Source organism: Mauremys mutica, chromosome 1, assembly GCF_020497125.1.
Source record: "Mauremys mutica isolate MM-2020 ecotype Southern chromosome 1, ASM2049712v1, whole genome shotgun sequence".
NCBI classification, from domain to species: Eukaryota; Metazoa; Chordata; order Testudines; family Geoemydidae; genus Mauremys; species Mauremys mutica.
In genome coordinates, this window is record NC_059072.1 from 240,044,877 (window position 1) to 240,071,007 (window position 26,131).

The window sequence follows — 26,131 nt, forward strand, 5'->3', positions numbered from 1 at the left end:
ATCTGCTTAACTTCACCTGCATGAATAGTCCCAATGAAATTAAGTTCATGCTAAGAATTTAGTGCCTTGGACTCAGTGGGCCAGATCGAGAGGGAATGTATAAGAGTGTAAATAACATGTTGGCAAGTAGGTGCAAGTCTAAGTTTGTGTAACAACACTGAGCAGCCCCACGTTACACCTGCTTAGACTCCCTAAGAGTCAGTTAGACTCGCATCTAAATTTAGTTCAGAGTGGCTAATTGTGGAATACTAAACAGGAGCTCCATTATTTCACTCTTCTCATAGGAAACTGAATTTCCTCAAAGACATCGATACTCAGACTGAGGCTTGCGAGCAGTAGTGGCTCTTTAATGTGTCTCCTGCGTCTCTCTGCAGTGTATGATATTAAAACACAATGTGATTTAATAATTAACCAGTCTAAGTTATTAACCAATCCGGATGCTTTCACTATGTTATTAACCAATTGCAGTTGATAAAATAATCCTTGGTCAGTCATTCTGCTATGATTTTTATATATATATATATATATATATATATATATATATATATATATATATATAATTTCCCCTGTCATTTAATATCTTGTTTTATTTATGAATTTAATCCTGTTTAAATATGAATATATTGTACTACTGTAAATGAAACAATGAATTCACACAACTGTGGCTCTTTTGGGTGATGCTGAAATCTAAGGAACACTCACTAATTTGGCTCCTGAATTACTGAAGTCTGAGTATCACTGTTATAGGAGGAGAAAACTTTTCTTTCCTTCAGTACCTGTTTTGCTGTTAAGGAGATTTTCTCCTTTTTCTCTTTAGAAAAACAACTACAGTACAAAGAAACACTAATTACTGGAATTTTTGGTCATGATGAGAAAAGTTCTTCTCTTACATAAGATTTTAATTGCTCTCAGGGGAGGTTAATATCGCAAAATCAAGGAAACGGAAATATGAGTTTTTTATTCTGTGAATTGTTTTTCTTAAGACCTTTCTACAGTACAATTTAAAGCCATTTCAGGAGAAATGTGATGAAAGTGAGAATACTCTGGAAGCCTCTCCCTACTGGGCTTGGGATTGTTACACAGGAGCCATTCAGGACTCAGAGTCAAAGGGGGATGAGAGAGAGAGCGAGAGAGAGAGGGGATTCTAGGGCAGACGGGGTTGGTGGAGCCCTGGCTTCAGCCAGTCTGAACTCTGTCTTACCTTTGTCTCTCTTTGCTAGCCTAAGGACTTCCCAACACTGTTTTCCAGTTGACTTTTAAAACTCATTCCATTTTAGAAAGGATGCCTGGTGTTGTTGTAAATACTTAATGAAGGACATTGATCCCTGAAGAGGGTAAAATGTCTCTCAACAGATGTTTACCTTAGTCAGACTCTCTGTTCAGAGCTCATGGTGAGAAACGGGAGGGGTGGAGCCTGAAGGCCTGGTCTCAGAGGTGTTGAGGCTGTGTGGCCTATCCTGGAAGAAAAGTGGGACTCCTTGGGGGTATGGGGCACTGAAGAGGTACTCCCAAGAGACTACTTCAAGTCTGGGGCATAGCACAGTCCCTGTAGATCCATGACAACTGGTTACAACTCATTACAATTTTGTAGTGCAGACAGAACCTAGCCATATCCTCAAGCTATATCAGGGCTGCCCAGAGGGGGGGGCAAAGGGGGCAATTTGCCCCGGGCCCCGGGCTCCGCAGGGGCCCCCAAGAGAACAGCGGAGGCTCCCGCCTCCGCCCCTCTCCTGGAGCCCTAGCGCATCAAGCGCTGTCCTCAGACAGCGCCGCAGCGTCTCTCCGCCGGGGCCCCTGAGCCCCGCCCCGCTCAGAGCCGCGTGGGGAGGGGGTGGGGCTGGGAGCTCCGGGCGGAGCTCAGCTCCCTCCGCTCGGCGTGGAGCTCCCAGCCCCGCCCCCTCACCACGCGGCTCTGAGCGGGACGGAGCTCAGGCCCCGCCGGCCACACACTGCGGTTGTTCCGGCGAGGTGCTGAGACTCCGGGTGAGGAGGGAGCCGGGGGTAAGAGGCTGGGGCCGGGGCGGGGGGGAAGCGGGACCCGCTGCCGAAGCGCAGCCCGGTCTTCGGCAGCGGGGGGCCCGTTCCGTTCCGGGACCCGCCGCCGAAGTGCCCCGAAGACCCGCGGCGGGGACCGCCCCCCCCCCCGCCGAATTACCACCGAAGACCGGGCTGCGCTTCGGCGGCGGGTCCCGCTTCGGCGGTAATTCGGTGGCGGGGGCTCCCGCCGCGTGTCTTCGGGGCACTTCGGCAGCGGGTCCCAGAACGGAAGGGCCCCCCGCCGCCGAAGGCCCCGGGCCCCCGGAATCCTCTGGACGGCCCTGAGCTATATTAGAACCTTAAACATTTCCACAGGGCACCCTTCATTTCAGGGAGAGTAGTTTCGTACCCACTGTTCTTCAAAGCCATGTTAAACCCAGGTTGGGACAGCCAAGATATACTGTTATTGCAGTGCAGACAGACCATTGCCAAGACCATCTCTTTTTAAACACTGCAGAATCGTTCTCATGATATCATTATGTGGCAACAATACAGGCACAGCTGCTGGGATGAGAGTATGCCGAAGCTTCAGTACAAGTCACACAGAGTGCTAGAGCTGAACAGAAAGTTGTGAAAATTCGACACAAAAGATGTTTTCTATCTCCCTCCAATGACGTGTTCAGGAGTCTTAGGCCTGGTCTACACTACGCGTTTAAACCAATTTTAGCAGCGTTAAACCGATTTAACGCTGCACCCATCCACACAACGAGGCCCTTTATATCGATATAAAGGGCTCTTTAAACCGGTTTCTGTACTCCTCCCCGACGAGAGGAGTAGCGCTGAAATCGCTATTACCATATCGGATTAGGGTTAGTGTGGCCGCAAATCGACGGTATTGGCCTCCGGGCGGTATCCCACAGTGCACCATTGTGACTGCTCTGGACACCAGTCTGAACTCGGATGCACTGGCCAGATAGACAGGAAAAGCCCCGCGAACTTTTGAATTTCATTTCCTGTTTGCCCAGCGTGGAGCTCTGATCAGCACAGGTGGCGATGCAGTCCCAAATCCAAAAAGAGCTCCAGCATGGACCGTACAGGAGATACTGGATCTGATCGCTGTATGGGAAGACAAATCTGTTCTATTACAGCTCCGTTACAGAAGACGAAATGACAAAGCACTTGAAAAAATCTCCAGAGGCCACAGCAGGGACTCAGCACAGTGCTGCGTGACAAGCGTAACGGAAAGCCAAAGAATCAAATGGACACTCATGGAGGGAGGGAGGGGGTACTGAGGACTCCAGCTATCCCGCAGTCTCCAAAAAGCATTTGCATTCTTGGCTGGGCTCTAAGTGCCTGAAGGGTCAAAAACATTTTCCTGGGTGTTTCAGGGTGTATGTTGTCTATTTACATCCTTCACCCCCGCCCCCGAAAGAAAAGGGAAAAAAATCGTTTCTTGCCTTTTTTCAATGTCACCCTATGTCTACTGCATGCTGCTGGTAGACGGGGTGCTGGAGAGCTAAACAGCAGCATCCTCTCCCCTCTCCCCGGTGGCAGATGGTACAATACAGAAGGACTGGTATCCGTTCTTGTCATCAGCCCGTGAGTGCTCCTGACTGGCCTCAGGTGAGGCTGGCCGGGGGCGCCTGGGTAAAAATAGGAATGATTCCCGGTCATTCCCAGTAGATGGTACAGAACGGCTGATAACCGTTCTCATCATAGCAACTGGGGGCTGAGCTTCATCAGCCCCCTCCCTTTCATGTGTAAAAAATAGCTTCTGTACTGCCTGGACTATCATAGCAGTGGGATGCTGGGCTCCTCTCCCCTGCACCGTTTAATGTCCTGCCTGTACTCTCATAGCAGCGGGATGCTGGGCTCCTCTCCCCCATACCGCTTAATGTCCTGCCTGGACTATCATAGCAGCTGGAGGCTGCCTCCCCTCATTTTATCTCACTAACAAGTCACTGTTTCTTATTCCTGCATTCTTTATTACTTCATGACACAAATGGGGGGGACACTGCCACGCTAGCCCAGGAAGGTTGGGGAAGGAGGGAAGCAACGGGTGGGGTTGTTGCAGGGGCATCCCCCGTGAATGGCATGCAGCTCATCATTTCTGCAGGGTCTGACACAGAGCAGCTGTGCTCTCTGGTTCTCTGATACACTGGTTCTCTAGTACACTAGCCCCATATTCTAGGCAGGACTGATTCTATTTTTAGATACCATAAAGGAGGGATTGACTTGGGGAGTCATTCCCATTTTTGTCTTTGTGCCCCCAGACAACCTCAGCCAGGGGCACCAATGACAGCAGCAGACAGTACAGAATGACAGATAACTGTCATCTCATTGCCAATTTACAATGGCAGCAGACGGTACAGAACGACTGATAACCGTCTCTGCTATCATGCAAAAGCAAATGAATGCTGCTGTGTAGTGCTGCTGTATTGCCTCTGTCAGCGGCATCCAGTACACATACGGTGACAGTGACAAAAGGCAAAACAGGCTCCATGGTTGCCATGCTATGGCGTCTGCCAGGGCAATCCAGGGAAAAAGGGCGCGAAATGATTGTCTGCCGTTGCTTTCCCAGAGGAAGGAATGACTGACGACATTTACCCAGAACCACCCGCGACAATGATTTTTGCCCCATCAGGCACTGGGATCTCAACCCAGAATTCCAAGGGGGGGGGACTGCAGGAACTATGGGATAGCTACGGAATAGCTACCCACAGTGCAACGCTCCAGAAATCGACGCTAGCCTCGGACCATGGACGCACACCGCCGAATTAATGTGCTTAGTGTGGCCGCATGCACTCGACTTTATACAATCTGTTTTACAAAACCGGTTTATGTAAAATCGGAATAATCCCGTAGTGTAGACGTACCCTTAGATACTGTTGGTCCCTCTTCTTAGCTCTTCCTAACCATCGCTCTCTTGTTCATCTGCATGTTTGTATGATGCTGCTGTTGGAAACGTTCACAGGCAGCACTGCAGAATGGACTTTATCCCACCACTGAACAAAGACTAAACTCTACTCTCAGGATCAGGACATGTTGGGAATTCACTGGGGGTAATCCTGGAGCCTTTAAAAGTTCACTCTTCGTTTTTTAAATAATGTATCATGGGGTGAATACAGGACCACAAAAAGTGCCAGTTTCGCCTTAGCAACCTTACAAGTATCATGACCCCTTTTACAGTCTGCTCAGGGTGAGGAGCATTCCTCGCATCGCTTTTGAGTCAGCTATTGGTACAATACTAGTGTAAATAGGGCTCCTTTATAGCTAACTGGCCATTATTGGTTTAGCACTGGCATCTCTAGAGTCTGCCTGAAATAGAGCACCTCCCTCCCTGGTTAATATTGTCAGCAGAGTCATGACTAGCTGGAACCCCCTCAGGGTAAACTAGAACGAGCTGCTGGAGGGCATTTTCAGTGAGAGCCTCTTGGCTCTGGCACTTGCTTCCCTTGTTCTGCTGATAGGCTGAGTGGAGCTGAGGAAAGTTTTCAGTTCACTGGCAATTTCAAAAAATAAAATCGTGGGTCATGCCAAAATTATTTTTTTGAAATGTTTTGGGAATCAAAAAATAAATAATAATTTCAGGTTACATGAAATATTTCATTTGACCAAAAGCTGAACATTTCATTTTGACCAAATCTGCACTTTTTATCAAATAAAAGTTTTGACTGAAAAATTTCACCCAGCTCTAGTCCTGAGTCTGTTGACTCATAGGATCTGCTGCAAAGGCCATCTGTCTACTGGGGCTTTCAGGGAGGGTATAAGGTTTGAATGGGATGGGGGTTGCGGGTGGGATATACCTTTGTATATAATTTCATTTTGTGATGTGTGGACTATGGGTTGCTCCTTGTGTGATTATTCTTTGGATGGACTGTTGTTTTAAATAACCTCCAGGTCACCCAGAGCTGAGGAGAGGCGTTGGAAAAATTTAAATCAAAATAAATAAAATGCACAAATAAATGGAAGAGCCATGGACTTGCACTGAATTCCTAATGTACATACTGCCCTCTTTGAAACCTTGCATTTATATGTTACCTTCTGTGATTAACTATGGCCTGGTCTACATTAGGAAATTAGGCCAGTAGAACAACTTTGCTCAGCGATGTGAAAAATGCATACCCAGCAGCAATGCCGTCAAACCGACCTAACCCCCAGTGTAGACAGTGCTAGGCCAATAGGGGAGCATTTCCTGTTGGCGTAGGTAGACTCTTCACTGAAGTGCTACAGCGGCCCAGCAGCAGTGGTGAGCTGTGCTGCTACAGCATTTTAAGTGTAGACAAGCCCTATTACTATTATTATTTATATGTTTTCAATAGCACCCACAATGTGCTAAGCAAAAGGAGAACTTACACTCTGAAGCAGACAAAACAAAGAGGACCAAACAGCAAGATGGAGGGTAGGGGAAGGATGTACGCCACACAAGCAGTGTGGTGAGGTGGTAATTAGCCATGTTCTGATTGGGCACTCTTGTTAAAACAAGGTTTGGGTTTTTTTAAAATTAGTATAAAATATATCGACTTTTCCCAGGTAACTCCCAACCTTGCCACAATCAGCTGGTTAGTTTCTTGTCAGCACTACAATAGAAGTGGGTCTTCGGGAGGGACTTCAGTATGAAAAGGATCAGATAAGAAAAGGTGTTCCATGCTTAGGGAAAGGCATAGAGAAAAATGTGGAGATGCTTGTGGGAAAAGTGTCCAAACAGGGCATCAAGACAAGTATTATTGGTAGAGTGAAAGAGACGGGGTGGATGCAGTGACATGGAAATAATAATCCAAATCTATCTCAGCTTCCCCTCAAGACGCAGGCTAAGATGGGAAAGGATCTTGGAAATGTTAGTTCTTACTAGGTGCCATCCTGCTGGAATGGATGTGTCCATTTTCCACAGATTGATTCCTGTCCACCTTGGTGAGATTATACAATAGTGATTAACTGATTCCAATAGCCCTATATGCAACTTTCAAGTAATAAGGACTATCATTACTTTGGCCAGTATCACTGGGTAAGTAGGATCAGCTTGGCTTTCATATGGGAGCAAATATCGACAAACTCATTTTTATTAGGTCTTTAATGAGATAGCACCATCTGTGGAGAGAGAAAGGGATGGAAGACCTACTTTTAGATTCTAATTCCTAGGTCTGCCACTGACCAACTGTGCAACCTTGGGCAAGTCACTCATGCCTGTTTTACGTGTATAAAAGACTATAAAAACATAGACCTGGAAGGGACCTCCTGCATCTTCAAGTCCAGTCTGCTGCTATCACAGGCAGCCCCGGCCTATACGCCCATTAATAAACTCCATTTTGAAACCATTCAGGTTTCTTGCCCCTACTACGTTTATTGGAAGGCTGTTCCAGAACCTCTTTCTTCTGATGGTTATAATTAGGTGCTGTCAAATGATTAAAAAAATTAATCATGGTTAATCATGCAATTAATCGCTTGCCCTGGCCCCATGCCACTCCTGGAATCGGCTAGCAGGGTCCCGGGGGCAGGGGTCTCCCTCCGCGCACTGCTCCTGCAAGCACTTCCTCTGCAGCTCCCATTAACTGGGAAGGGGAGCTGTGGCCAATGGGAGCTGCAGGGTTGGTGCTTGCAGAGAGGGGCCGCACACGGAGCCACGTGCCCCCCGTTTCTCCCCAGGGGCTGCAGGGGCACATTGGCCCCTTCCAGGAATGACATGGGGCCACACTATTCCACCAACTGGGAGCCACCAGAGGTAAGTGTTACCCAGCAGGAGGCCGCCCCCCAAGCCCTAGCCCTGAGCCCCATCCTGGAGTCAACACCCCATATCCCCTCCTGCACCTCAAACCCTCTCCAGTATCCCAAGCCCCATTCCTGAACCCCCTTCCAGAGCCAGCACCCCAGACTGTCTCCTCCATCCCAGCACTCTGCCCCAGGTTCAGACCAGAGCCCCCTCCCACACTGTGAACCCCTTGGCCCCAGCCCAGAGCCCGCACCCCCTCCCAAACCCCTACCCAAGTCCGATGAAAGTGAATGTGTGTAGGGGGAGACAGAGTGATGGAGAGAAGGGGGGATGGAGTGAGCAGGGTGGGATTAATTTTTTTGAGTTAATCGCGTGAGTTAACTGTGATTAATCAACAGCCCCAGTTACAATGTTTCTAATTTCCAGCCTGAATTTACTGATGGCTAGTAATTACAGAAAGCAATCATATCCCCTCTCAGCCTTTGCTTTGATAGGCTAAACAAGCCAATCAGAGTCTCTCCTTCTAAAATTTGCCATTCCCCTGAATTGCACCTGTTCCAGCTGAATTCCTCTTTCTTGAACATAGGTAACCAGAACTGTACACAGAATTCCAAATGAGGGCTTAGCAGTGCCTTGTACAATGGCATTCGGACTTCTCTATCTCAAATACAAATGCCATTTATAAAATAATACCTTACAGAGGTGTTGTGAGGATAAATGGAAGCTTATAAATTGCTATAAGATCCTAACAGCACCATATATGCACAACATTTACTATTAAAGGATTGAAATAAAATTAAAAGCCAGGATACATATCAGTAATTGAAATATACATTCAATTCATGCTATTCCTAGAACTGATTCACTCTATGGAGCGATCTGCAACTTACCAAACACAAACTCATGTACAGGAGACAACATACAAATGCTTCCAGTTAGATTATTTTTTAAAAGAAGAAAGAGATAGCAACATTTCTCCTGGATACACAAAATAGATGTCAGAGCAAGTCCACCACACAAGGGAAAATATTGCTAATGTTTTTCCTGGACCTGGCAGGCAGTGCTGGGAATCTGATCACTCCCTTTACTCAAATTTATCCTTAACTTCAGATCATAAATCATAAATAATAATGTCATCACCATCCTCAAATCTGCACTTGGAGATAAATGAACTCAATCTAATATAGGTTTTTTCCATTGCAAATGTTTGTGTTATGTCATAGGAGCCTTGAGAAATAAAAATAACAATAAAAAACCTCAAACAAGCAAACAAAAAACAAAGACAAAAACTAGCTTACCTCCTCCTTGCAAAAGGCTGGTATCTTGTTTACCTTAGGGTCTTGGGTCTGAGACTCAGAGATGATTGAAATGCTTGAGACTGAAGCTGTCGTACTGCTGCGACAATACTTTATCATTGCATAGTATCCGATTCATGGGAAGTGTTGCAAGACTGATATTGAGACAGTTCTTTGGGTCATTTCCTTTACAGTTTCCGGAACTTCTTTAATCTCCTTGTTTGCAGAATATAAATAATTTCACACAAAATGAACATAAATTTAATTAATAAGACACCCTCTTCCATTTCATCCGGTCCATTTGTGCCTTTGAGTCTACCATTGGATGTAAACGTACTTATAGAAAATGTATGTCCTATAAATAAGCCTGCTTCCACAAACAATAGTTTGCCTGTAAGTTCTTCTCACTGAAAGAGCTTTCTGTTCCAATAAGTATCTTATCAGACAGGACTAATACAAACACAGCAGTATAATTGTGTGTAATGGGATCAAGGCACCTCAGTGTATTTGTTTAACACACATCTTTCTCTACACTGAACTGTGAAACAAACATTAGTATTTATTACTATTACCATATCAAATCAAAAATTCAAGGCAAATTAATGAGTTGAGGACAGCCTATTTGTTATTAATTATTACTATTATTTTATTATTATAGCACATATAGGCCTCAATCAGGAGTCAAGGCCCTATTATGCCAGGTGCTGTACACACATATAATAACAATAATACCATCATTGCCCCAGAAAGCTTTTGTCACTTTTAAGTCTCCTCAACCTTAATTTTGTTTGTATAAGGTTTTTAGTCTTTAATTTCCTGGGGGCTATGACTGCAGTAAAAGAAAACATATATTTACACGTAACTCACATATCTACATTGCATATTGTATCTAATGGTAGGAGAAAATCCAAACACACCAATCTTCACAAACCTGCAGTGCTTTTGGCTGCTTGGATCTCCTACAGTTGAATTCTCAAAAGCAACTTTTCCCTCTATACAAATTCAAGCAGATGTTTCCTCTTCTTCAGGGTCTCAATTCCTCACTTTCAGCCACAACAACAGTGGCGAGGGACCTACCGGATATTATTCACTGTGCAAACTTCATCATGGTAGCTGCAGAAGTAAGATTCTTTCTCCCGCTCTTTCCTTCTCCTTCTCACATCATCTCATCCTGAGTTCTTTACAGACTTTATGAATCAGATTCTGATCTCTCTTATAGTGGAGTAAATCTGGAGTAACTCCAGAATAGATTTACTTTGGCTTTACACCAGCATAACTGAAATCAGAATTTGATCCTATATATACATAGAATAACTCCCATCTTCTCCCCGCCCCACACACTTTAAAAGATTATTTAGGTTGCAAAATCAAGCACTTGATCTCCTGTGTGTCAGTTCTGTGCCCTGAATAAGGCAGAGGTTCTGTGGAAAAAAGTAGCATATGATCGTGTAATTATATTATGTATTTTATTGCATACATACAAGGGTGCAGAAACAGGTTGCACAGGCAACCATAAATCTTGCATTTCCTAGTTTTCAAGTAGTTGACTGGCCAACCTAAATAACATTTTCAATATATTTTAATGTAACTTTCTAGGTATTTTTTGTTTTAATAGGAAATAAGAGAATATCAAATTATATTATGTACTGAGCATCCCCTCATAAGTCATCACGAGGGCTAAACCCTAATTTTTCAGCACCACAGTACAAGCTATTACCACTTGAGCTACAGCCTAACAACAAAAAGAACAGGAATACTTGTGGCACCTTAGAGACTAACACATTTATTTATTCATAAGCGTATGCTCAAATACATGTGTTAGTCTCTAAGGTGCTACAAGTACTCCTGTTCTTTTTGCGGATACAAACTAACACAGCTGCTACTCTGAAACCAGCCTAGCTACTGGAGCTACAAGTATATCCTGGGGGCTTATCTACACATCAATCTGCACCTAAAGGACTAAATCAGGTTTAGTTCGCAGCTTGTATTATTTTGGTGCAAGTCTATGTGAAAGTTTGGAATAAAAGTGTCCTATTTTGACTTTGCTTCTCAGTCTAGAGCACTTTTATTCTGACTCTCACTGAAATAACAAATGGTGTGAATTAAAAGTGACAGTTATTTCAGTGCAAGTTTGTGTGTAGACCAGCTTTCACATGACGCTGCAGCAGAAAGCCACAAGAGATCTTGGTTTCAAATACAAAGGAATTAGACTATCTTCCAGAATCTCAGAGTTCAAATGTAGAGGAAAGTTACCCAACAGTCACTATTATTACTATTTCCATTGCTGTGATGCCACCATGCTTCCAGCACAGCAACTCTACCCCAGGAGCACACTGCCTCAACTTTCCCTGTTTCCAGGATTTACCAGGTTATAGCTCCCAAAAGGCATCCAACAGACCTGCCTTTCCCATGGCATCTGGCAACCAGACAACTTTTCCTCCACTCGGATCATCCCATGGTGCCATCCACTTCATCACCTGTCATAGTTCAAAGTGGGAGGACCTGTCTAAAGAAATAGAAAAGCAGACATCAGAAACCAGTTTCCAGACATCCGGCACCTATACACTGCACAGGTCAGAAGCGGGTAGCACAAAGCAACACAAACTAAAGTTGAGACTGAACAATGCAAGATCTGCTGCTAATAATAAACAATACATGACTTCATTGGCAATTAAGCACCCAATATACCTGGATCACCAAGACCTGGCTGGATGACACCACAAGCCTTGTGCTAGCCCACCGTGTCCCTCCAGGATACTCGGTACATCACAGACCCAGAGAGGAGAAGGCAGATGGCACTTCATTCATCTTGTCTGCACACATTAAATGCAAGAGAGGTGGTTCAGGTAAGGTAACTTAATTTGAATTCATTCATCTGACAGTAGAAGCCAGAACCAAAGCAATCTGATTTTATATTCATTTACAGACCATCACAGACTAAATGATTCATAAAGGAGCTCACTGATACCTTGTTGGCTATGGTGGTGAAATACTCAGACTTGTCTTCCTGGCAGATATCAACATGCATATCAACAAGGCCAGAGATGCAAAATCCCCCAAAACTGATCTTGTCACTTGCTTCCCTAGGACTTTCATAGGTCACCCATGGTCCAACCCACACAGCCAGTCACATTTTGGACCTGATATTCAGCCTAAATGTCAAGATCATAGACATCACAATCCAGCCACTGTCTTTGATAGATGACTACCTCATTAAGGCACTTGTCAGAGACCGTCCAGCTCCCCAGGAACAAGAAAGACAAATGATCCTGATTCAACTTCAAAGGCTCATGGATTCTGACAAATTCCAAAGCCTGCTAGAAGACAGCAGCACTCCATCCACAGGACAAGGAGTAGATCTGGTGAGTCATTACCATTCTTCACTGACCTCGGCCACTGACACACTGGTCCCTTCCTCTCCATTGCCCACACAGATCTCCAGGGTTTTCTGACCCCCTGCACCATATGAAGATAGGAGTGGAAACTTGAGTGTTGATGGCAGGGTGAAAAAAGGCTGAATCAAACAGGATGAAGCCCAGAGAGGTAAACCTTTTCATCAATCCTGCGTACCTACAACCTGCATCAAAACTGAGCACAAGTGCTGTGAAGAAATATTATCCCACTTTGCTGAAAAGATTACACACATTCAGGAAGCCGCCTCAAACAGCATGGATCCAATCTGCCTATACCTGCCATCCACAGCCCACATGCCTTCCCAGAATTCAGTACATTCACTAACCAAGAAGTTCTGGACACCCTAGAGGAGTCTTGACCCAAAACTTGTGAACCTGACCCATGCCCTTCCTGGCTTGTGAAAAACAGTCATGAAAAACTGGTGCTACTCCTGATGGAAATAGATAATGTATCATTTACAGAGGAATCTTCCCTTTCTTCTTCAAATATGCAATAGTTTAACCAACACTGAAAAAACCCATCCTGGATGCATCAGTTCTAGCCAAATACTGCCCAGTATCAAACCACCTGTTCCTGAGAAGCTCATGGAGATGCTAGCCAAAGGCCAACTACAAACTCATCTAATTGAAATTAACATTTTAGACCTGGTACAATCTGGATTCAGGGAAGAATATGGAACTGAAATCACTTTAGTGGCATTGATGTGTGATCTTCTGTTGTCAGTGGATAGAGGACAGACATCCATTGTCATCGCCCTGAACTTCAGCACTGTTGACTGAGATGCTGCTGTCGCACCTCAGATAAATGGAAGGGGCCCAGGGTAATGCACTAAAATGGTTTGAGTCCTTCCTGGGGGATGCACCCAATGAGTAGTGATGGGAAACAGTACAACATCAACAGGCCCTCTCATTTCCTGAATTCCACAAGGATCAATTCTCCCCCCTCGTCATTTTCAACATGTACATCCAGCCAGTAGTTGAACTGATCAGACAACATGGACTCAACTCCCAGCATTGTGCAGATGACACGCAGCTCTACCTAGGGTGACCAGATGTCCCGATTTTATAGGGACAGTCCCGATTTTTTGGTCCTTTTCTTATATAGGCTCCTGTTACCCCCCACCCCCGTCCTGATTCTTCACACTTGCTGTCTGGTCGCCCTAGCTCTACCTAACCTTCACTATATCTGACCACACCACTACCACCCACAATGGCTCAGCGCTTGGACAAGATCAGCTCGTGGGTGAAGAACAGCTGGCTGAAGCTGAATTTGAGCAAAACAGAGGTGATGTTGGTGAGCACAGGAAAGAATTTTGAAGAGTTTGAAACTACGATGCAATCTCTTTGGTCAATTCAATCTGTTGTCTAGTACTCTTGGATTCCTTGCTGGCACTAAGCAGCATCTGCAAGTAATGCTTTCTACCATCTTCAAAGGGCTAGCAGACTGTCCTGGTGGACAATGACCTGGCTTCAGTTATTCATACCTTTGTCATCTCTCATCTAGATTAAAGCAATGCAATATACCCGAGTATGAAGCCACCAGTGCTTAGGAAACTTCAACTAGAATGCTGTAGTGCATCTTCTGAGCAACACAGGATACCGCGAGCACATCAAACCTGTCCTCCAGTCTCTACACTGGCTTCCCATAGAATTTTGAATCAAGTTGAAGGTCTTGAGCCTTATCATTAAGGCACTCCATGAGCTGGGGCCAGGGTATCTAAAAGGTCATCTAAAGCTCCAGGATGAAGACTGTGGCTGACAACTGTGCACCTCTATTCCAATGGGACTTTCTACCACAAGGTAAAGCTCGTCTGTGTAGGACACAGAAATTTCTTGTGGATCAGTCCAAGGCCTTGGAATAAACTCCCCTGAGAAATAAGGATAATCACCAATCTCACCATTTCCATTCCAAGTGGAAGGTACATTTCTTTGACCTTGCCTTCTCTAACATAAATAAATAGCAATATGTGGATTTAAAACAAAAACACCTGCAATAGACCTAAATCGAGACACTTCATTGTATATGCTTCTCCCCATGGGGAGAGGATGAGAGAACAAACAAAGCATGATGGATTTTAGAGATTTTGGTCAATGTACTACTGGAAGATGCTCAGATACCATGGTGGTGAGAGCAGTGTCAAAACCTATATAGAATAGAAAGTTATTGCTTAACCATCATTGTAAAGATTGTGCCATGGATTAAAAAAAAATAGATACTTGCCTAACACCACAAAAAACAAACAAACAAACAAACAAAACCTGTGGCTGGATGACTTCTTTTCTCCAATAAATTAATTTGTTTGTTCAGACTATTAAATCTGAAGTCCTGACAATTACTGATGACATGTTTTACTACGTATTCACTTGACACTTGGAGAACCTCTTTGTGATGAATTGAACTACTATCATTGTTAGCAAGAAGTATTTTGTATGTGTCTGTTGACACAGAATTGTAAGCTCTTTAGAGCAGGGACCAGGTCTTCCTATGTGTTGGCACAGTGCCTAGTTCGTCTGCCTCTGTGGTAAGAGATTGCTATGTACTAGCACAGGTATGCTGTTCTTCTGAAGTAAAAATGTATATTAATTGAGGAACAATCAGTATCTTTTCTTCTTTGTGAACCCACATATCTATTTCACCATACTTTTCATGTAAAACAAAATAGGAAGTGGCTAAAATGTAGTCTGACTCATTTAAACCCAGAAAAAAGACTCAGAAAAAGGAAACTGTGGATCCACCCCCACTACATGTCAGAGCAACTGATTGTGTGCAAATAAGGCCCTAAGCTGCTTTATGAAAAAGAGAGACGTAACTTAGGCCTGCTCTACACTACGGATTTAGGTCGACATAAACTGCCTTGCATTGACCTAGCTCTGGAAGTGTCTTCACTTAAATTTGGGCCCCGTTGACATAACTGCCTCTCTATGGTGAGTTAGTAACGCCACCTCCCTCAGCAGCATACAGTCATGGTCGATGTAATCAGATTGATGCAGTGTCAGTGTAGACACTGCGTTGCTTGTGTCAACTGTTACTGGCTGTCAGGAGCCATACCACAATGCCCCACACTGACAACATAATCGATACAAATGCTCCTGGTGAGGACATGCACCACTGACACAAGGAGACAAGTGTGCACTTTCACAAGTGATTTAATAATTGCTGTGGCTGTATGCCAACAAAAGTTGGGGTGACATAATTTTGTAGTGTAGATATGGCCCTATGCCCGGATCAGGACTTAGTGGCCTAAATATCTTTGAGGATTTGGGCCTGAGTGATCATCACCTTACAGAAGAGCAGGAATCAAAATACCTGACTGAGAAATATACCTATAAATATGGCTCAAATATTATTAAATGAATTGAGTTGTGATGGTTTTATTTAAAAAAAGGAAGGAAGAATGCGTTCCCTAAATTTGCTCACAATTTCACAAAATGGTGTAGAAAACTGACATTCTAGGAATACAAAATTGCCCCAAATTAAATGGCAAAAATGGTCACATGAAATTAAAAAAAAAACAATAACAACAACCAAAGCACCATGCTTTTTACAACTCTAGGTGCTCTACTAATGCAACTTTTCAGATGATCACCCTCTTGTGGGTTACACATAAACAGAGATGGGCCAGAGCTGCAAAATTCAGATCCAAATTGTCAACAGCCTACCCCACAATTCCAGGGATATTTACAGACAACATTTTGGTTTGGCCCATTATAGAGATAGGACTTGGCCACTCGATTCAGATTCCAAAACTCCTCCAAGTGTTAGCTCTGGGAGGGCATTTCAGGTTGTGGCCTTTGGTTCAGACCCTTCTCCAGCTCAAGGCTGTGCCTTTAGTTTGTTCGAGTTATGGTATAACTCAAACAAACAAACAAACAAAACAACAACTGTAGCATTAATTCAGTAGCCAGGTTGAGAAATCAAGAATTTTCAAGTCAGGCAGTTCCAGACGTTAAGGCTGAGCACTCAACACTTTTCCAAGCCAGTGCTGTGACATTTCACAGAATTATTCATGCAACTGGACCATTTCCAAAAATTCATAGCGAATCATGGAAACCTCAATTCTGGTGATTTTACAATTTCACTTCCTATTTTTCATGTCTTGCTTCTTATTAAAAAAGCTATTGCATAGCGCTACAATGACTGCTGAAGCTAAAGAGCTCAACACTCCCTAGTTGCAAAACTTAGGGTTGTATCTCTAACACTGTAACACACACAAAAATGCCTTTCCCTGAAAAAAAGTGACAATAAGCCTCATTCTCCACAGCCTTGAACCTGTTGTAATCATTTACACTTGTGCAAAGTGAAAGCAGAGTGGGTATAAAATGCTACCATTATGATTTTGATAGCTTGTTTCCAGGCTAATATTACAAGTGATGCAGTTGTGCCGCTGTAGTGAGTCTGGTGAAGACACTCTAAGTTGGCAGGCGAGAGCTCTCCCGTTGACTTCATTACTCCACCTTCATGAGACATGGAAGCTATGTCAGTGGGAGAAGCTCTCCTGCGGACACAGAACTGTCTACACGGGCGCTGGGGGAGGTGTAACTTATGTTGCTCAGGGGCGTCCTATGGTTCTGTTTCCTCTTAAAATGGAGGTGACCTAGTCACCATCCCCTCAAAACTTTGGGGTGACTGTGGGAGGAGTCTGAGTAAATGAAATCCCTACATACAGGAGTGTTTCTGGGGACTTCTAGGGGGGAAGGTAAGTTAGTTAAAAGGGAAGCAATATTAGAGATAGATCCATCCATAGCCCTCCTCCACACGAAAATGCTGCGGCCAGAATCATTTTTCTAGTTTGTTGCTTTGTTCATGTCACTCCTCTTGGAGTTACTTTCCTGTTCCTCATCATGCTGTGCATCAAAGACTGAATATTTTTCTTTTAAGGCCCTGTATAACTCAGTCCCCTCCTACTATTGCTCTTCATCTGTTTTTCTTGTTAAAATGGGGGTGACGACACACACTTTCCTTTATATAGCTCTGAGGTTATTGATGAAAGTGCTGTATGAAAGCTAAATATTTTTATCTGGGTCTTGGTGTCTGCCAGGATGTGTTTGATCCATGGGCAATTACAGACCTCACTGATGGATGTGCTATTCACCTTTCATTCAGGGTAAATGGAAAGAGCAATTAAGCTCCCTTATGGAGTAAAAGAGCTGAAACAATAGAAGCTCCCTCTCACAAAATGGAGCAGCAAGGTAAATCCTGAATAAAAGCTGGACCATGTGTCCCTAGGAGAACTGATTGCAAATGCAGGGGCTGGGGCCTTGATTTGGTTGCAGCTATCTGTCTGTGTGTGAAAGAAACCAGAAAATAAACAGACCATCAGAGGAGCACTGGTGACTGTGAGGGTGGCCTTGAGAGAAAGCCAAGTGGGAGAGAGTCTTTTGGGCACAGGACTGGCTGGAAAGTAGGCTTGGATTTCTGAATAAGGAAACTGCCTCTTGTTGTTTGTTCCTACTGTGTTCAGGGAAACAGGACTTTGTGTACATTCTTTGTAAATAAGCAGGATTGCATCAAAGAAATACCTAACTAGTATATCTGATTTCAATATCTAACATAGCCTAGCTAGGCTCCACATATCGTCTAGCTGTTTGGGCCAAGGGGCAACAACATTATCACTATCATCTCTGACCTGGTCTTCTTTCATGTTCCTCTCCACTCTGTCCACTCTGCCAAATTCAAAGGCCCCATTTTCAATACCCTTTTCATTTCTACCTCTCACAAACATCTTCCTGCCTTCTTCCACCACATTACACCTGTTGGCTGTATTTTGGGTTCCACCCAGAAACTATGGGTGAGCTCCTCACCCTCTCTGTAGTCTCTTTACAGTGGGTGAAAGGGCTAGTGTGCTGTAAAAGTACCCTAAATGCCACAGGTCTGGCTGTGGGATGATGCCTCTGGGACAGGCACTGCAGATGGCAGCTCTAAGGCTCTCTTCTGAAAGCCCTAGAGCAGGGTTGTGCTTGTTTCAGGAGCAGTATGTGACCAGGGTGGGGCTGCAATGTGCAGCACTGTGGAGATTCTAGGCCAGGGAGGCCGCTGTAACTCACATGTGCTTTGGGGGCTGTTGATATTACACCTGGGGTCCTAGAACAACCCAGGATTGCACCATTGTTCAGTGGTTTAAAGCTGTCAGCTGGAATGTGAGTTCTAGGCTGTGCCAGGGAGACAGCTACTGGGGAGGCATAATTCCAGCACTTCAGTGTCTGAGGGTGTAGGTCTAGAACCCAGGACTATGGGAACCCTGGACCTCTGACATTGCCACTCAAGGAGGTAGGCAAAGCATTAGCTCTGTAAACCTGGAAGGTCAGGCCACCCCCAGGCTGTGCTACTGGCACACTTAAGGCCTGTGGCCACCTGCTGCCTAAGCCAGGAAGTGAGGTTGGTGAGCTGTCTGCAACTGTACAGACTTCTTGCTGCTGCTACATTGGACTCTGTTCATGCCACTTCCTGAAGCGTGTATCCAATCCTACTCCTGCTCCTCACTCCTATCATGCTTCTGCTCTGTGTCTGAGCCTTGTCTCTTTCCAGTTCCTGCCCTTTCACCTCGCTCCTGACCATTGGCTACAATCCTGGTTCTGACTTCTGACTCAAGCCTGGGCTCTGGCATTTGGTATCTGATCCTGTCTCTGATCCTTAGCTTAGGTTCCTGGTCCTGGCTGTGCCTCTACTGTCTGGCTCTGATCCCTGCTTCAGTTCCCTGACCTGGACCCCTGCTCTGCCCACTAGACCTGACTCCTGCTCCGACTGGTAGGCAAGACTGCCTATGTCCTGGTTTCTAACACCGAGCTTGGGCAGATGTACACACGTGCTAACGCTGCTCGAGCTAGCATGCTAAAATTAGCAGTATAGCCATCGCTGAGTGGGTCAGCCACCCAAGTATGAGCCTCCTGACCCTCTAGATCTATACGTGGGCAGCTAGCCTGTGCTGCTAAGTGATCACACTGCTATTTTTAGGCTCTAGCTTGAGTAGAGCTAGTGCATGTACATCTACCCAAGCTGGGAATTACACCTCCCCGCTGCTGTGTAGACATACTCTTAGTGGCACAGCACAGAATCTCGCTCCATATTTTCATTTTTAAAAAGTCTTTAGTCCTTATATTTATGAAGATGACCTTCAAAATGTGAACCAGAAACAGGTGAGGCAATGTTTTCCTGATGAACGACTTTTAGTTGTTTCAAAGGAGCGTAACTCTAAAGCCCACGGATGTTGATTGAAAGGATAATGTTAACTATTTCACAGCTGAGAAAAATATGCAGCAAAAGAGGGCTGATTGTGCAGATCTTCTAAACCAATCTACTGTGAATGGTATGTCACTTTAGCATCAAGAGTGAGAGCAGCCTGGATGATGAGCATACCTAGAAGAATACTACCCTGAAGTAAAATCTTCAGAAAGTCTTACCAACATATGAAGTATTTTTTTTTTTTAAAGTAAAGCTGAAAAAAAGAAATCGGTCAAACAGTTTATGTTCTTATCATTCCAAGAGTGGCTGGAGTTCTTACTACGTGGAATCGTCTTGTAACAGAATAAACAGCACTTGTGCAATGTCCAGAGTTCTCAGAAACTTACATTGCACTTTTGATAGCACATATTGTTGAAGAGATCTTATGAAACAATGCAACTTCTTTTTCTCCGAACGATGCAAACTCAGCTAAGCGAAGAGCTGCAGTCACATCTCTCTTCAGACACCGAGTTTTATTGTAAAATAGGATTAGTGTGTTGGGTATGTTCAAATAACAGTAAACGTTCTAGTAGTGGACTGTCCACTGTGGCCTAAATGATGAAAAGTGATTTTGGGCACCCAACCTGAGATATCTTTTCAGGGCCTGATTTTTCAGAAAGTGCGGAGTACTCCCTCCGAAAATGTCCCAAACCACAGAAAAGCCACTTGTATTTGAAATGTCAAATTAATCCAAAAGCAGCCAATTTCCTAGGATTTTATATATGGAATTCTGTAAAATTTAAGATAACGTGTTTCCTTTATGCCCATCAGTTGCCTGTCTGCTGTGACCATACACTCATGAGAGAGAAGATTTGGTCAGGAGTTTATCTGTCACCTCCATGCAGCAGATTTCCTGTTGTATGGGTCTTTGGAAAGCTACATGTGCCGTCTAGCACCCTTCCACATGCTGCTGGAGAATTAACTTCCCTTTTCCTTGTCCAAGTTTCCACCCTCAGAGCTGACCCAATATAATAGTAGGGGAGTGATAATTTGTATTATGCCTGTTGTGAAGTTATTATGCCTGGGAAGTCTTTACAACATTAGTCCACCAAGGAGCATGCAAGTAAACACAGTGCCAACATGTTTCTCATTTGAAATATCTCGTTTTCTTTGATTCAATTTAATTATAATTTTCTGGGTGTTGATCAACTCACCATTTAGACTTTGCCTCCAGCAGATGCTTGTTCAAACTCTGTGCTCAGGAACTGCCTTAATAGAGTTACTTAAAAGCTCTTGTTGTTTTACAGTCTGCAGTCGTTTTGGGCTTGAGCCACAAAGAGGCGTATGTGTGGCAACACCCAACTTCTAGGCACTTTGCCATCTGGTAGAAGCCTCAGTCCAGGCTTTCAGGACAATACCTGGGGAGGGTTAGTCACCTAAGAAAGGGATCCTTAGAAGTCTGCATGTTGAGTGGGCAGCTGTCTAAGCTAGCTAGGAGTGAAAAGCAGAGGAAAGGGGTGGGGCTTATGGCCCAGATTCACAAACGTCCTTAGGCACCTAACTCTGTTGATCTAGTCCACAGGCACCTGACTGATGCACTGGAGTGAAGCACCTATCTGGGCTCAGAATTCTGAGCTGTGCACTTGTAACCCACACACCTCCCAGGTGTGGAGTTCTGTCCCGTTTAGTGGCACTAGGGAGAGGGAGATATATATAAAAAAAATGATTCTGCTCTGCAGCCTCCACTAACAACCCATTGGCTTTTAGCTCATGTGGTAGAGCTCAGGCACTTAGCTGCAGAGGTGCTAGGTTCAATCCCACCCACCAGGGTCTGTTGGTGTTATACATGCTTGCCTGGAGTTATATGCCTAAGGCAGGGCCAGCCCTTCCTTGCAATAAAAAAAGAGAGATTCCCCCAAATCCTCCTATTGTAGCCAATAGCCCCATGGTTATGGCACTCAGCTGGATTGCGGGAGATTCAAATTCCTGCCCTACCTGATTTGGAGCAGAAACTTACACCCTGTTCTCTTACCTCCCATTGGGCTATTGGCTATTCTGGGTGTGGTTCCCTCCATTTTCTTCTGTTGGAGCTGTTCCACTTTGTATAAATAATTAAATAGTAACCGGAGCAGGGATTTGAAGCTGGGTCTCGCGCATTTCAGCTGAATTCCCTGAACTGCAGGGCATTCTGGGTAGATGCACACAGCCAGCTGAATTCTCAACTTGCTCACCCTCTGCTGTGTTTTGTGTGTGAGGCCTGATCCTGTAGGTGTGCTTTGAAAACACCTAACAGATCAGGCCCCGCTGGGGTGATAGGCAGGGGAAAGCCTAGTCTGAATATCCTGCCATGTCTTAAGCACGAGCGGGAGCTCCAAGCAGCTCCTTAGTTGTGGGGCAGCATCAGGACTTAGGCAGCTTTGTGCATGCCCACTGGCAGAAACTTAGCCACCTAAGATACTTTATGCACCAGTAAGGTTAGCAGTAGCTGAGGCATAGTTCTGAAGATGTCAGTGGTGCCTAAATCTTGAGCTGAGGCATTTAGATGCCTCTGTATCTTTGTGGACAGGGCTGGCTCCAGACCCCAGCGCGCCAAGCACATGCTTGGGGCGGCATGCCACGGGGGGCGCTCTGCCTGTCGCCGGGAGGGCGGCAGGTGGCTCCAGTGGACCTCCCGCAGCCGTCCCTGCAGAGGGTCCGCTGGTCCCGCGGCTCCGGTGGACCTCCTGCAGGCACGTCTGCAGGAGGTCCACCGGAACCGCGGGACCGGCAACCGCCAGAGTGCCCCCCGCGGCGTGCCACCATGCTTGGGGCGGCGAAATTGCTAGAGCTGTCCCTGTTTGTGGATCTAACCCTTTGTCTATTAGTGAACTTCCCTGTCTAACATGTTGTTATGAGCTACTCTGCCAGAAATAGCAACAGCTTTACTCAGTGTTCCAGTGCTGTTTCTCTGAAAAGGAAACCCTTATTATTTTGTAGGAGAAACGTCTACAATACCCTAGAGGACTGCTCGCTCTGAGGGAGAGGAGCCAGCCAGCAACTCTGACGTCTCTTACCATTAGCCAGGTTGACTGACAATGAGATTCCACAGGAGTCTTAGTTCTATCTGGCCAGAGAGGTGAGACAGCTATCCACAACCTAGAGAAAATTTCTTAGGGGGCCTTATCTGGATTACACTGCTATCTGCTTTTATAAGCCACCAGAGATGGCTCAAAGGGGAGTACAGCAGGTGAGTATTCTTCCTAATGGCAGACTTAGAACCCTCACAGCATTGAATTCTTTTTTTAGTGGACATTTCAAAGAAAGTTTCTCAATGTCATTTTTGGGGGTGTTTGTGTGTGGGGGGAATAATGCACTCCAAGCCATTATAAGCAATGGACAACTAGCATCATGTACTTTAAAGACAAGAAATTATGTGTAATTCAACACATATAAAATGTAATAGCTCCCAATTGTTTTGGAAGAAATGATTGCAAAAGTAAAAGAACATATTACTATACATTGAAGAAGTATTGTCTTTTTTTTGTTAAAGGAGAAAAAGATGAAATTTACTTCAAATGCAAGAAAAGCCCAGTTTTTGTCTCACTTTGTAGTTCTATAACAATCAAAACAATAATAACACCACCACCTAGCTCTTTAGAACTCGTATAGTGCTTGCATGTAGACATATATTGAAACAAGCTGTGAGCAAGGCTTCCCACCAGGTGGAGGACTTTCTCCTGCAACTGAGAAAACCATGACCATGTAATACACACAACCCAGTGTAATGGGGAAATACAGATTTGTTCTCATTTGGCACATTACTTTTCCTGAATCATGAGCTTCACAGGTAAATGTAAATCCTTTCCACTCTTCTGTATTCTCCTTTCATAGGTCCGCTCCGAGTTGTCTACTAGGACAAAAACAAATGGCCCAAACTTCCAATCCGAAACGCTTTATAGCTCATATGCAGACAAAGTGCAGCAGAAGTTGAGAATGTTAATGAGCTGTGGCAGACTTGGCAAATTTTATCATAGATCAGGGCCACCCAGAGGATTCAGGGGGCCTGGGGCAAAGCAATTTTGGGGGCCCCTTCCATAAAAAAAATTGCAATACTATATTCTTGTAGGGGCCCTTGCGGGGTCTGGGCCAAATTGCCCCACTTGCTCCCCCACCCCCCCACGGGCGCCCCTGGGAAAAATAAACCTTCCACATCTCGGCACAAACCCAGTTTTGAGAAAACTTCTTTACAAGGTATCACTGGTTCTCAGCATCAGCTAGTGCTAAAAGGCACTAAAGCTCATTAAAAAGGTTGGACAAATATTTTCCATCAAAAATTTTTTTGGATTTAAAACTAGGGGGGTTTAAAAAGCAGAAAAAAATCACGGACAATGTCTGCTTTCCTTCAAAATTTGTTGTGGTTTTTTTAAATTGAAAAGCTGAAATTAGTCTGCCAAAACCTGAATATGGTTTGGGGTTTCAGAAGTGTGTGGCCAAATATTTGCTGCTTGCTGTGTTTGATTGCTTAAAGAAACAATACAAAAATTCTGCTTAAAAAAAATCCAAAACTTTTGAACCACCTCAGCTTGTGAACAAATGCCTGAGCCCATCCAGTCAGAGATTTTTCCAGGTTTCTGATACTCTGCTGGCTTCCTTGACTCATATCTGTCTCCATAACTTTGGGTTCATTTAGCTTAGAACATAAGAACAGCCATAATGGGTCAAACCAAAGGCCATCCTGCCCAGTATCCTGTCTACTGACAATGGCCAATGTCAAGTGCCCCAGAGGGAGTGAACCTAACAGGTAATGATCAAGTGATCTCTCTCCTGCCTTCCATCGCCACCCTCTGACAAACAGAAGCTAGGGACACCATTCCTTACCCATCCTGACTAATAGCCATTAATGGACTTAACCTCCATGCATTTATCTGTTTCCTAGAGACTGGCTCCATGGGGTCCCTCACAAACTGGAGACAGTTACTGTAGGTTTGTCTTTAGTATAGACTATGTACATACTCCATGAACTGAGCATTTGGTAGGGTTGGGAAGGAGGTAGGTGGTGTAGGATATTGCTCTTCTCATGTGATTCCTCCCCCAGTGGCTAATTTTAAATGAAGCTACCCTCCCCCGACATGAATCTCCCTATGGCACTGAAATTAAATATAGACTATAATTTGGCATTTGAGAAGTGAAAGGGATGGTAGCCCTAATGGAAAAGCTAACAGCTTGGCTCTTCTGCAAGCCTCAAACTGCTGAATGAGCTTTAGGGTAGGGCAGGCTGTGCCTTCCAAACAGCCTGGCCCTGCCCCCTATCCGACCCCCACCCACTTCCTGCCGCCCAACTGCCTGCCCCCCTCAGAATCCCCGACCATCCTGCTCCTTGTCCCCTCACCATCCCCCAGAGACCCCACCCCCAACCACCACCCTGGGACCCCAACCCTGCTCCCTGTCCCCTGACTGCCCCGACCCCTATTCACCCCCCCGCCGCTGAGTCCTGACAGACCCCCAGAACACCCACAATCCAAACCCCCATTCCCTGTCCCCTGACAGCCCCCCCATCCTCTGCCCCCTCCCTGTCCCCTGACTGTCCCCAGGACTCCCTGCCCCTTATCCAACCCCCCCGGCCCTGGCCCCTTACCCCTGATTCCCCCCTCACCCAGAGCCTCAGCATATCGTATCCAGGAGTGTCCCGGAACAGCTACGCAGCGTGGCTCCGGCGGGGCCCCTGAGCTCCGCCCCGCTCAGAGCCGCGTGGTAAGGGGGTGGGGCTGCGAGCTCCAGCAGGGCCTGAGCTCCCTCCGCTTGGCATGGAGCTCGCAGCCCCGCCCCCTTACCACACGGCTCTGAGCGGGGAGGAGTTCAGGAGCCCTGCCGGAGCCATGCTGCAGCTGTCCAGGGACACTCCTGGATGTGCGGAGGCTCCGGGAGAGGGGCAGAGGCAGGGTTGGGCCGGGCCTGGGGAGGGGGCCCTGTGGAGCCCAGGAGCTGGGGCAAATTGCCTCACTTGCCCCCCCGCCCCCGGGGGCGGCCCTGTCATAGATTAATAGATTCCAAGTCCAGCAGGGACCATTGCGATCATCTAGTCCAGGGATCAGCAACCTTTGGCATGTGGATCACCAGGATAAGCACCCTGGAAGGCCGGGCCGGTTTGTTTACCTGCTGCGTCCGCAGGTTCGGCCGATCGTGGCTCCCACTGGCTGAGGTTTGCCGCTCCAGGCCAATGGGGGCTGCAGGAAGATGTGGAAAAGAAGAGAAGTCTAAATAAGCCACACAGGAAAGATATCAGGCCAGCACCTCAGCTGTAGTAAATCAGCATAGCTCAATTGACTTTAATGGAGCTCTGCTGCTTTAATCCAATTAAGGATCTGCCCTATATTGTTTCCCTGTATGTGACATATAGGAAGATATGGAAATGAAAGGACTGCTTCCAGCAATAGAATGTACATGGAAATACAATACCAATGCCTCTAGTCATGACTAGTTCCCGCCGTCATGAAAATTGACAGTGGGAGGCAGTGTGATCCAGTGGAAAGAACAATGGAGTGGGATTCAGGAGCCCTGGGTTGTCTGCCTGGCTCTGCCTCTGACCTGGTGGACAAGTCAG

At 45.5% G+C, this 26,131-nt stretch overlaps 1 protein-coding gene across 1 annotated transcript in view; it reads right to left on the reverse strand.

Annotated features, from left to right (window-relative positions):
• The window catches only part of LOC123363523 (granulocyte-macrophage colony-stimulating factor receptor subunit alpha-like), a 66,867-nt gene extending 41,126 nt beyond the window's left edge, over positions 1-25,741 (reverse strand). Inside the window, exons 1-3 of the mRNA XM_045004589.1 lie at positions 25,684-25,741; positions 11,378-11,485; positions 8,983-9,195 (exon numbers count right to left, since the gene is read on the reverse strand). Of these exons, the coding sequence (XP_044860524.1) occupies positions 8,983-9,099 (117 nt within the window). The 5' untranslated portion in view covers positions 9,100-9,195; positions 11,378-11,485; positions 25,684-25,741. The remainder of the gene's footprint in view (positions 1-8,982; positions 9,196-11,377; positions 11,486-25,683) is intronic.
• Between the last annotated feature and the right edge of the window lie 390 nt (positions 25,742-26,131).